General features: G+C 38.5%; 1 protein-coding gene and 1 long non-coding RNA gene across 3 annotated transcripts in view; one reads left to right on the top strand and one right to left on the bottom strand.

Annotated features, from left to right (window-relative positions):
- grid1a (glutamate receptor, ionotropic, delta 1a) overlaps window positions 1-12,304 on the top strand; it is a 275,198-nt gene that overhangs the window by 200,780 nt on the left and 62,114 nt on the right. For both annotated transcript variants that reach the window (XM_088421868.1, XM_088421869.1), the window contains exon 5: window positions 7,697-7,750. In XM_088421868.1, the coding sequence (XP_088277994.1) occupies window positions 7,697-7,750 (54 nt within the window). The remainder of the gene's footprint in view (window positions 1-7,696; window positions 7,751-12,304) is intronic.
- The window catches only part of LOC148419839 (uncharacterized), a 48,995-nt gene that overhangs the window by 18,813 nt on the left and 17,878 nt on the right, over window positions 1-12,304 (bottom strand). The window contains exon 2 of the long non-coding RNA XR_015866432.1: window positions 2,089-2,211. This is a non-coding gene — a long non-coding RNA (uncharacterized LOC148419839). The remainder of the gene's footprint in view (window positions 1-2,088; window positions 2,212-12,304) is intronic.

Below are 12,304 nucleotides of genomic sequence, written 5' to 3'. Positions count from 1 at the left end.
GGCACATTTAGGACCGCGAGAATAGAAAGATAAGCGTCGGCGAGGAGATGGGCTCCCGAAAGGAGGCGAGAGCGCGGATGGCGGGTGCATGATCAAAGCCTATATTTTGAAATCACTTACTTCTCCATTAGTTTGATTAATGGGTCCAGTCTCCCGGTCGGACGCAGGCAAAGGCCTTGAAAGATGATGCAATTACTGCCTTTTGAATAGCCCACTGAAAAGGCCTGTTTCAAAAGGAGGTTCTGCCGGGGATTCTGCACGGCGACCCGGACGGCTGACGGCCGCCCCCCACCCCCGTCACGTCACCCGCCGCCGGGCGGCCCGGAGCCCCCGTAATCCTTCTCCTTCGACATCCTCCTCAAGGAATCCCATCAGGCGCGCATCATATTTGCATGCTTATGCTTTCATTTTATATGTGCAGGGGACGTTTTACTAGGTACGAACTAATGACGTCCTCACATTGATCGCTATTATTGTTATTGTGATTGTTGTGCTATGATTAGCATTGACAGACCGAAATACATTTATTAGCTTCAAAACAATGTTTGCCCTTAGGAAATGCACGAATGAAAATTCCACTATTTCAAGCCTTTGCAACAGCAGGGTTTCTGCAGGTAGTGCAGATCTCATGTAATGCATTTCAAAACTGTTTTTTCTTTTCAAAAGAAGAGCAAACCGATGGGAACGTGAAGCGGCTAAAGTGTGTTAGGCAATGAAATTTCAGCAGAGAGTAGGCAAATCCAATTTATTGCGTTTCGTTGCCGTTAAAAGAACTATGTGGTTTTTCTTTTCAAATTAAGAGAAAATTAGGTGGAACATTAAGCAACATGTTGCTATATTCTGTTCGTAAATCCGATTTTAACAGGGATTCAGCAGGTTATTAGCAAATCCAATTTATTGAATTGCATTGCTGTTAAAAGAACATTGTTTTTTTTCTTTTCAAACTAAGAGAAAATTAGGTGGAACATTAAACAATATATTGATATATTGTATTCGTGAATCAGATTTCAACAGGGTTTCAGCAGGTTATTAGCGAATCTAATTTATTGCATTTCATTGCCGTTAAATCAACAATGTTGTTTTTCTTTTCAAATCAAGAGAAAATTAGGTGGAACATTAAACAACGTATTGATATCTTGTATTCGTAAATCAGGTTTCAACAGGGTTTCAGCAGGTTATTAGCGAATCTAATTTATTGCATTTCATTGCCGTTAAATGAACAATGTGGTTTTTCTTTTCAAATCAAGAGAAAATTAGGTGGAACGTTAAGCAACGTATAGCTAAATTGTGTTAGTAAATGAAATTTTAACAAGGTTTCTGCAAGTTACTACCAAAAAATTGCAAAGGACACACTAAAACACAATAAGTGACACATGTTCCAATTTATTTGCTCTCCATTTGAAAAGGAAACTCGACTGTTCCTGTCGCCACAATTAAAAAGCATTCAGACCTCCTGCTGAAATCCCAGCTACACTTTAAAGTGCTTTCATGTAACCCCATGGGTACCTTGACTATTTTTGTTATCACAAAATAAAAGCACACAACATTTAGCAAAGGAGACACTTAAATACAATCCAGCATGTTCCAGTTCACCTGCTCTCGATTTGAAAAGAATGCACTGTTTTTATCCCGGCGAAAAAAACATTCAAATAAATTCCAGCTACATTTTAAAGTCTTTTTCCGAAACCCAGACGCACCCCCAGCCTTTTTTTTTTTTTTTTTATCGCCAAGACAGGACTCGAAATAAACTTTCCGGGTCGTAATAACTGGAGTGTCCACTCTGCTGTTATGAGCTCGGCGAGAAGTGGCAAGAGACCGCAGGGGACTCGGACGCGCTGTAATCTCTTCCATTGAAGTCGGCTGATAGGCGAGAGAGCGGATAGAAAAAGACGAGCGGCGTTGGGAGGAAGCCCGACGCGCTTTTGGTTTGGTGATGGAGGTCCTACTTGTCCAAATCTCGATTGGTATATATATATATATATATATATATATATATATATATATATATATATATATATATATATATATATATATATATATATATATATATATATATATATTTATTTATTTTTATTTTTTTTTACTCACATTTTTGCAGCTGTGATGGGGGCCGTCCAAATTCGAACTGTAGAGAGGCACCAAATGTCGCTTTTATGAGCAAGCGTGGCAGCTGGCAGACCCTTAAACTCGAACTTTTATGATGTGCTTGCCCTGAGTTGGACGAAAAAAAAAAACACACACGTCTCAATTGCCTCGCTAGTTTTGGCTATTGTATGCACAAAACTTTAGCTCGGCTCAATCAATATATCGATTAAAATGGCACCTGCGTACATTTTTGTTCATGCGTTTTTCAGGGTTAGGGTCAACAAAGTCTGGGTCAAAATGACCCGGGAATATTACTGCCACAAGATGGAGTATCGTATTTTCCGCACTATAAGGCGCACCTAAAAGCCTTACTTTTTTTTTTTTTTAAAGCTGACTATGCGCCTTGTAATCCAGTGCGCCTTATTTCGCTGATCATTGATTTGACATGACCTCAAGCGCTGCTCCATCTAGTGGATACATAACAGAATGCAAACGCAGCCCCAGCTCACTGACGTTTTGATTCCATGCGCGCATAAAAGCCGTAAATTTGCGTTGGCTAAACACCACTTTCTGGAAAAAATAAGCTATTGTTGATTCATTTTTGGAGCGAATAGAGCTGTGAGAATGCTAATATTCTATTAATAAAATTTGAGTGCATTCTGATCAGCGAGTTGGCATTCCCTTGAGAGCAGCTCCATCTAGTGGATACATAACAGAATGCAAATGCAGCTCCAGCCACCACTGTAGCTTTGATTCCACGTAGCTTTGATTCAACTTATATATTATATATTATTATTATATATTTTGATGCGCCGTATAATCTGGTGTGCCTTATATATGAAATTTAAAAAAAAAAATAGGCCATTCATCGAATGTGCGCATGATAGTGTGCCTTATGATGCGGAAAATTTTACGTATCAGGATTACACACAACCTCCTCTATATATATATATATATATATATATATATATATATATATATTCATTTTGTGGTATAATCAGTTCTTTCTGCAGCTGAATTGTTTTCACACGTGGAACTGATGTATGCATATATACAATATGCATGTTTCAAAGGTCTTAACATGCGATGGGCAAGACGTCAAAAGATAATATGAATATGCATGCGCACACAGCGAATAATTAATTGTATCGCATATGAATGCGTAACGCTAACAAAAGGGCAAAATTCATACCTGCAACATTGATATGCTCCCCACTGGGGCCGTTCTGCATTTTAATTAAACATTTTATCAAGAGCGTTCTTTTGCATCGCGGTTTGGGCAACGTATTAGAAGAAGAATTTTTTTGTTTACCAAAAAAAAAAGCTCCTGTATTTGTTTTCCAAGTGGTTGGCTTTGCAATTACCCTCATAAAACCCTTTATATTTTTAGACGGCATAGGAGGATGGGGGAAGGCATTGAGGGACTGGGCTCCCTGTCAGCATTGTGGCTTTGGTATAATTGCATGTCATGTGATGCTGCAGGGAGACAAATATGCACTGCGCTCAAGACCTAAATGGTTGGAAAGGGACTCTTTTAGGATATTCTAATTTAACGGGAAGCAGGAAATGGCTACTCAATGCAAAAAAAATAAAGAAATAAAAAACTAAGGAACTTATAAAGTGTATAAGCAAAGAACAGGCACTGGGTGAAGAGGATACCTCCACCGGGGAAAAGCGCTAACGTGTGGGGGAAATGAGTGGGACAGTGAATCTCACCGTGGGTAATGTAAAAAGGGGAGGCACTTTCTATAAATTTTAGCAAAAATCTGAGTGGGAGAAAAAAAAAAACACCTTTAATTAGGAATTTAAAAAAAAACTTCTATCTTGCATATCCTGTCCAAGAGCGAATCAGAGTAAGCTTGTTAATTTGTTGTGCACCCATCTTTATATAAATCATATTTAAAAAGCGAAATAACACAAAAGAATCTCTTAACACTTAATTCTAAACAATACTTTTACCTATTGTCACAATGACCGTAGCACAGGTGTCAAACCCAAGGCCCGCGGACCAGTTCCGGCCCGCGACATTATTTTATGTGGCCTGCAAAATGCTAATTATGACTTCAAATTTCTAGCTAAAATTGTATTTTCTCTTCAACTTTTACACATTTTTTTTTTACCAATACCCCTTTTGAACAGTTTTTAGCGGCATCTGATCTCAAAATTAATTCTTAATTCTTTCCTAATTTGTCGTTTTTTTTGCGCATTGGTCGGTCCATCGACAAAACGGGCAACTGACGTCCGTCAATACTAACGGACTACCGCTTCTGGTAACCCCTACGATAATCTTCTGATCAAATTGAGATTATTGCTATTAGAAATGGATCTGATACTGATGATTAAGTCAGTGATAAAATCCCAAATTGTCAAAATATTTCATGTTATCGCTGAACGACTAGAGAAGAATATTACCGATATATATCGATAACGACGCACGCGCTCACCTTATCACCTTTCTCCACTTCATTATTTATGATAAATCACCTTAAATACGTCTTGGATTATTATTCAATAGGTCAGGGCAAGAGCTATTGATTTTGCTTGCGGTAGTAGTCATACAAGTGTGTTTATTTTAGCTCCTACCCTAACCTCGTCAGAAGGTATTTGCGGAAAAATCCAACAAAACATTGCGAATGTTTCTTTTAAAGGGGGAAGATTCTGTTTGTTCATTAGTTGCTGTGAAGTGAACGTACACACATGCGCCCACTCATACCCCATGCAGGAGACTGCACATGACTTCCCGCAGCTGTCGGCTTTCTAATTTTTTTTTTATCTACTACTGCTACGACTAAAGTGTCCCTACGGCTTTTTTTTTTTATTTTATTTACTTCAAAGTCTTACAGTTTACGCTCTTTTTCATCCTTTGTACATGTACGTTCACATTGACACACGTATTCTGTATTAAAATGACCTTGAGCCTTTGTATGGAGTACTTCAGGTACTCCTGGTAATGTGGATGCTCTTTACATCCACATTTTACCTCCGGTGCAAATGTTAATAGACCTGCATCGTGGTATTTTATACTTGTTACATATATGCACATAAATGATGAAAATTACCTTCGGCACGTTGACGATTTACCGTAAATTTCAGACTATAAACCACGATTTTTTTTTTCTCATGATTTGAGCCCTGCGGTTTATAGTCCAGTGTGGCTAACTAGCCACCAGGGGGCAATCCAACGGGAAAGAAATTTGTGAATCTGTTCAAGGTTTCAATTTATGGAAATAGAATAGAAAAGATGTGAATGTGAAAGAGCTTTAAAAATACAAAAGTATGTCCAAGATGAATAAAATCTTGATAAACTCTGCTGTAGTCAGACAAATAAAAAAATAAATGAATAAACCTTTCACATACTGTTGTTAAACATCTCATGTTACGATTGCTGGCTTATTTGTGACAAGTTCATTTTTTTTGCTCAATTTTTGCTGCTGCCGGTGCGGCTTATAGTCCAAAAAATACGGTTATTTCTCATGAAATATGATTTTTCTTGCGACATTTTTAACCTGTCAAGCTCAGTCACCCCAGAGCATTCAACAAACAACACACAAGGAAGGAAGACAACACACTTTAGTCTATTTTTACTCGTGAGGAGAACGAATGGAGATGCATACGTTAGTCTTCTCCCCCTTTAACCTTTGTGCGGTATTTTTTCCGATTCTTTGATGTTTACATCAAAAGCATTTAACAATCATCAGGGAAAGCACTGAAAGGAGACACTAGGGAGCTGAAATTTCACCCAGATGGCCACAACATGTCAAAGTGCAACATGGAACAACCACTTCGATGTGGGACGAAATGACCCGAAAATGGTCAAAATACCAAAAAAAGGTAAAACGTTTTCCTCAACGGTACGAGCAACACATCTCGTAAGTCGCGCGTCGATGTTTTCGTCACGCCCCATTTGAATTTCAAAGCACTTTTGCGCAATTAGGCCCCGAGATGCGCCGTTTGAAGCGTGGAGGTAAATATTGCTTTTGGACTCGGATGGACGTCGTTCGTCTTGATGAAATCTGGAAATGAGAAGGGCATTAAAATCCAAGCGTGACTGTTCTGAGGTTGCCAGATAAGATTAGTGGCTGGCGGTGCTTTGATTCACGCCGGCTTTTATCGGCGAGCGTTACGCGGTGTTGCTGGGCATAAAGTCGCTGCTTGCGTCGGATTGCTTTTTCAGATTCGCGTTTTTTTGGAGCCGGGGTTGATTGTTTTGTTTTCCTTCTCGCATTAGACATATTCATCATATTTTAGGACAGAATTTCCTCCTGTCGTATAGTTTTTCGGATCATCAAGAATTTTGCCCCAGATGTTGTTTTGATTATGGCACAGCCCAAATTTGAAGTTGATTGGAATAACCGTCAAGGAGTTTTTCGACACTAATATATATATATATATATATATATATATATATATATATATATATATATATATATATATATATATATATATATATATATATATATATATATATATATATATATGTATATATATGCAAAAAGACAAAAAAAAAAAGTCATACAGGCTTGCTTAAAAAAAAAAAATCCACACATGGCATTCATTTATCATGCTGAAACATCACATCCTTACATACGGAAAGATGTCAGCGGAATGTGCGCTCGGACCGGACTTCAATACACGACACGCATTGATCCACCCGGGTGATTTATGGGTGTGTCTCTATGGCCATGCTAAGCCGGTTCTCAAGAGGATTTAGAAAAGCATGCAGAGGAGTTGAGATTTTTGTGGGTTACACTGTCACCCTGTGCTAAAATGAGGGTGGCACAATATATACCTACACACACACACACATACTAGTAAGCTTGAAGGAGCCAGATGGACTGTCATATGTTTGACAATGATGTATAGTTTTTGGGGGAGGTAAAATGACTTGAAACAGTGCTATGCCACTTCTTCTTAATTAGTTAAACCTCAGGATCTGTAGTTGTATTTTATTCAGCAATTCCAAGAAACGTAACCAAACAAAGGCATAGAACGATTTGTAATGTTGTTACGAATGTTGTAATGTGTGTCACAGTAGCACAATTTAGCAATAAGTTGCTTCATGTTCCATTTCATTCGCTCTTAAATTGAAAACAGAAACCGTATTTTCCTGTCACAGTGTTGGAAAGCATTCAAATACATTCACTGATACTGGCAGAAACCCAAAAGTCTCCCATACCCCCTGAAGTGCCTTCACATACCCTATTTGAGAACCGCCAGCATTAAGAAGCCTTTCCCAAACCTCATTTACCCGCTTCATTAAAGTTCGGTCCACCTATCGGAGTATCCGTCGCAAAAAGTCGAAGAGTAAAAGTAAAAAAGTAAAAAAAAAAAAAAGTAAAAAGTAAAAGTAAACCTCCAGAGTTTGTATAATCCTTTAGTGGCTGCTGAACCGCGGCGTGTCAAGATACCCTAAAGGCTACCCGTAGCAAAAGCGCTTGTGATTTTAATGCTAATTCCGTCGCCCCACGGCCTGTCAGACCCTCGCTATATGCCGGGTGATCTTGAATCACAAACGAGGTTTCCCAGGGTTTGACTGACATTGAAAGACCTCCAGCATTCGCTCACAGGGTTGTTAAAAGCTCCCCTCATGTCTTTTGCTTTATCTTTGCAGGCCGTGGAGACCAACCTGGCGTCCAAGGACAGCCACTGGGTCTACGCCAACGAGGTGAGACCGAACAAAGCCTTTTTGTCATTTCCTTGCCTTACATGCGGCCGGACCTTTCCGGCCTTTTTTTTTTTAACTCTTCATGTCAGCGTTTTCTGAACGGACATCAAGGTAAATGCTCCTCTAAATTGGACATCGCAGCGGAGCAGTCAAGTACGCTTTTAGTAAATGTAGCGCACCCCGCCCCTGCCTTGTATGTTCCCGATGATTCCAATTATTCTAAAAAGCAAATACTGTAGATGGAAGCGAATAAAAGGGTTGCTCCCGCTTGACCTGACTGAGAATTAGCATTTCAGTTCCCAGTAGGAAGCTGGCTGTCCGGAATAGCACCAACACACACGCGCGCAAACACGCGCGTTGGCGTCCATTCATCATGCTGAAACATCAAATCCTACAGAACAGAAAGATGCTCTTGGAATCGGTGCTCAACCCGCAGTGGACGGATGATTAATGAGGAGGGAATTTTCATTTTGAAGGGGAGGGGCTACAGCATAACTGCAAAAAGTGTCAACACACTTTTGAAATAACTAATATGCTCAAATAACCTTCACCAATCATTATGGAACACTCACAATCATTTGGGAAAGATGATCAGTATCAGAGCTGGGGGGGAAAAGTCAACCAAGTCGGGTAAGTCGACTGCCAGGAAGCCCCGCCCGACCCATGTGGGTAATCTTTCCTTGCACGTGGACAGCTAAATAAATTAGCTGATTATGGTGCTGCAAACATCAGCCAAAAATAACATGATGAAGCTGGGGAATAAAGTCAACCAAGTCAGGAATGACACCCACCATGATATTGAACCCTCACGATTATGAGGAAACAGATGATCAATCTTAGGGCTTGGGCAAAAAAAAGTCAACTAAGTCGGGTAAGACACCAACTATGATATTGAACCCTCACGATTATTGGGAAACAGATGATCAATATGAGGGCTGGGATAAAAAAAGTCAACCAAGTCGGGTAAGACACCAACTATGATATTGAAACCTCACGATTATTAGGAAACAGATGATCAATCTTAGGGCCAGGGCAAAAAAAATGTCAACCAAGTCGGGTACAACGCCAAACATGTTATTGAACCATCACAATTATTAGCAAACAGATGATCAATATTAGGGCTTGGGAGGAAAAAAATCAACCAAGTCGGGTCAGTCGATTGCTTGGAAGCTTCATGTTTTCTCCACCATTTTACACGCAGAGTTTTCTTGCAGCCTATTAAATCGACCGATTATGGCCCTGCAAACACTCGCCGCAGATAATCGTCCAAATGACGGATATTTGCCGATTATTTAAACATTTTAATTGCTTTTTATTGTTATCTATGGCTTTGATCCATCTGCTGTACTTTATACTTATAGTCTGTTTCTTTGAGTCATTTAATTGATGGGAAATATTTCCTTTAAGCACATGTGTTTCAATTTTCACTATTTGCTCAGGGATGCTAAAAAGTTGATTGTATGGAGCAGCTGCAGGCAACATTTTATTGTCCCGGAGGTCAACAAAGAAAAGTCTCTTGCTAGTCGGGGAGGCAAGTAAACATCCTGAAGGCAAATTCCAGTCGCAAAGCTTGTAAACTACCCCCTGCTTTAGGAAATGTTTAAAAAAATAAAAGGTAGAGGAGTCAAGCACTGGCCCGAAGGAGGCGCACTCTTCTCATTTCATAAAAGACCCTTTTATTGACTCAGGCTGTGTTCTTCATCTCTAGTCTCTCTTTTATTGAAAACTTTAATAAGCTACTTTTGGTCTCTTTGTGAATTTTATTTAGTTTTCTACTTCCACACACATACACACAATGCAGTTTGTCTGCCCATGTAATTCCACTTAATAGAAATAAGCATTCAATCAGGGTATGCAATTTAATATACTAATACGTATTTTTAACATCTGTTATTCCGACGCGCCGTCGGTCCTTTAAAACCTCCCCGCACAGCGGTGCTCGTTGAGTTCTGCGAAAACAAATTTGGGGCTAATCAAAACAAAGCGGCACCGCATCATAGCTCCTCCCACCCCGTTGAGAAGCAAACTCGGAACTGGAGTTGTTTTCAAAAGAAATGCACTCACGCTGGGGTTCAGTTTGCGGGGTGGCTTCTGAAGAGGCGACGTTTAAAAGAAAAAAAAAGCCACCGTTTAAGCCGGTGCTTCTCAATTACATTTTGCAAAAGAGAAAACCTACTCGCCCCACCGACGGGCAATACGATTACCATCTCTAAAAATTGTATATGCATGCCTGAAACAGTATCTTTTTTTGAATCAATATTCAACAACTGTTAACTACTTATTTACAGCATTTATACAAATTACAGGTTAGTCTAAAACTGAAAAAAGCCCCCCCGAAATAAAAAGAAAACCTTTTGCAACCGCTCCACTCACCGCGCTGCTTATAAATTTGATTATAATCTATAAAAATTGTATAAGTACACCTAAAACTATGTGATTTTTAACAAACAAAAAACAAACAACAAATATCAATTTTCAACAACTGTTAATTACTTTTTACAGCGTTTATACCGATTAGCCAAAAAAAATGTCAAAAATTACTCCCCCAGGAATGAGAAAACCTCGCCACGCTGTCAATAAATGAGATTATAATCGATAAAAATTGTAAAATTACACCTAAAACTATTTTGTCATTGATAAAAGAAAAAAAAGACGAACATAAATCAAAAGGAAAAATCATAATTTTCATTTTAGAAAACATAGGAAAAAAATAGCAAGGTAAACTTGCAATCAAAAAAGTTCTGATTTGTTTTGGGTTTTTTTTATTTAGTTTTTGCTTTTTCTCCCCCCGCTTGTCTTTAGTTTGATTACTTTGACAAAAAATAAATACATTGCATTATGATCTTGTCTGAAAGGAAAAAAAGCACCAAAAAAAAAGAAAAAAATATATAAATATCAAGGTAAACCAGTAAGGCTTACGGAATAGCACCTAACGATAAAAAAATTTAAAAAAGTGACTATCTCGCCATAGACACACCGTCGGTATGACATCTTATTATTCGGGCGCAGAATTAGCTCATACATAATTTCTGTAATAAAAGACTTAAAGGAATGCGGGCAGCTCGGGTATGAAGACGGCTTCAAATTAAAAATGATAGCCTGTCACTTATCAAACGGGCTCAGACTGCAAAAGCCCTTCCCGTGCTGCTTTGTGAGGCATACAAAACCAATAATAGGAATTCAAAGAGGCAGACGGAAAGGCTTTTCGCACAGCTCAAGGCCTCTTTTGCCCACCGATATTTTTTACCCGCATGCCTGGATGAACAGATTCCAAGCCCATTGCAGAGGTACTTATTAAGAAAAATACCAAAAAAAAAAACAAAAACACAGCGAATGTAAGGTGAGGCCGTTTGGACTGCAAGCCGGGCAATAACAGACGCCTCATTAACCTTCCGTGGTCGATATTCGGCCCTCTCGGTTAACCGTTTGTCACCTGAGCTAAAATTACATTTCGCAGCAACAGGACTGTCGCTTTGCAATGACGCGGTCCAAAAGAAGGTCAACTTGGAAATGATTTTTTGAGGGGAAGTGAAAAGTGATTATACCCTACTTATTGGTATATAGCAGTGCTTCTCAAATAGGGGGGCGGGACTTCTGGGGGGGCGCGAGGTGATCCCAGGAAAAAGGCTTTGTTTTTGTCATGTGGAATGTAATTTCTTTTAGTTTCAGGCACTTTTGTGCACTTGCTTCTTTTTATTCCGTTTCAGACTAAGCTATAACCCGATATAAACGCGATAAAAATAATTAACAGTTGTTGAAAGTTGATTTATGTTGTGTTTTTCTGTTGTTAATGTTAAAAAGGATATACCTATACTTAAACAATTTTCATTAATAATAATCTTATTTATATTCAGTGCATCGACTGGGGGGGGCGCGAAAAGTTTTCTCTTTTCTAGGGGGGCCTGGCAAAATCTAGTTGAGAAACACTGATATATATATATATATATATATATATATATATATATATATATATATATATATATATATATATATATATATATATATATATATATATATATATATATATATATATATAATTGGAACAAGAAGCAGCCTATTGCTAATTTGTAACTGAAATTTGAAAACAGTCACTCTTTTCAAATTAAGAGCAAATTACTGGGCACATGAGGTAGCCTATTGCTAAACTGTTATAAGGTGAAAAAGCACTGCTCTTTTCAAATTAAGAGAAACTTAATTGAAACATGAAGTAGCACATTGCGAAATTGTAAGTAATGATAATTTGAAAACGGTCGCTCTTTTCAAATTAAGAGCAAATTATTGGGCACATGAGGCAGCCTATTGCTAAACTGTTATAAGGTGAAAAAGCACTGCTCTTTTCAAATTAAGAGAAACTTCATTGAAACATGAAGTAACACATTGCGAAATTGTAAGTAATGATCATTTGAAAACGGTCGCTCTTTTCAAATTAAGAGCAAATTATTGGGCACATGAGGCAGCAAATTGCTAAACCATTATAAGCTGAAAAATCATTGCTCTTTTCAAATTAAGAGCAACTTAATTGGAACATGAAGTAACACACTGCTAAACTGTAAG

Source organism: Hippichthys cyanospilos, chromosome 8, assembly GCF_059441005.1.
Source record: "Hippichthys cyanospilos isolate Australia breed blue-spotted pipefish chromosome 8, RoL_Hcya_1.0, whole genome shotgun sequence".
Classification (NCBI taxonomy): Eukaryota; Metazoa; Chordata; class Actinopteri; order Syngnathiformes; family Syngnathidae; genus Hippichthys; species Hippichthys cyanospilos.
The sequence above is the reverse complement of the archived record's forward strand: the minus strand, read 5'-3'. Positions and strand labels throughout refer to the sequence as shown.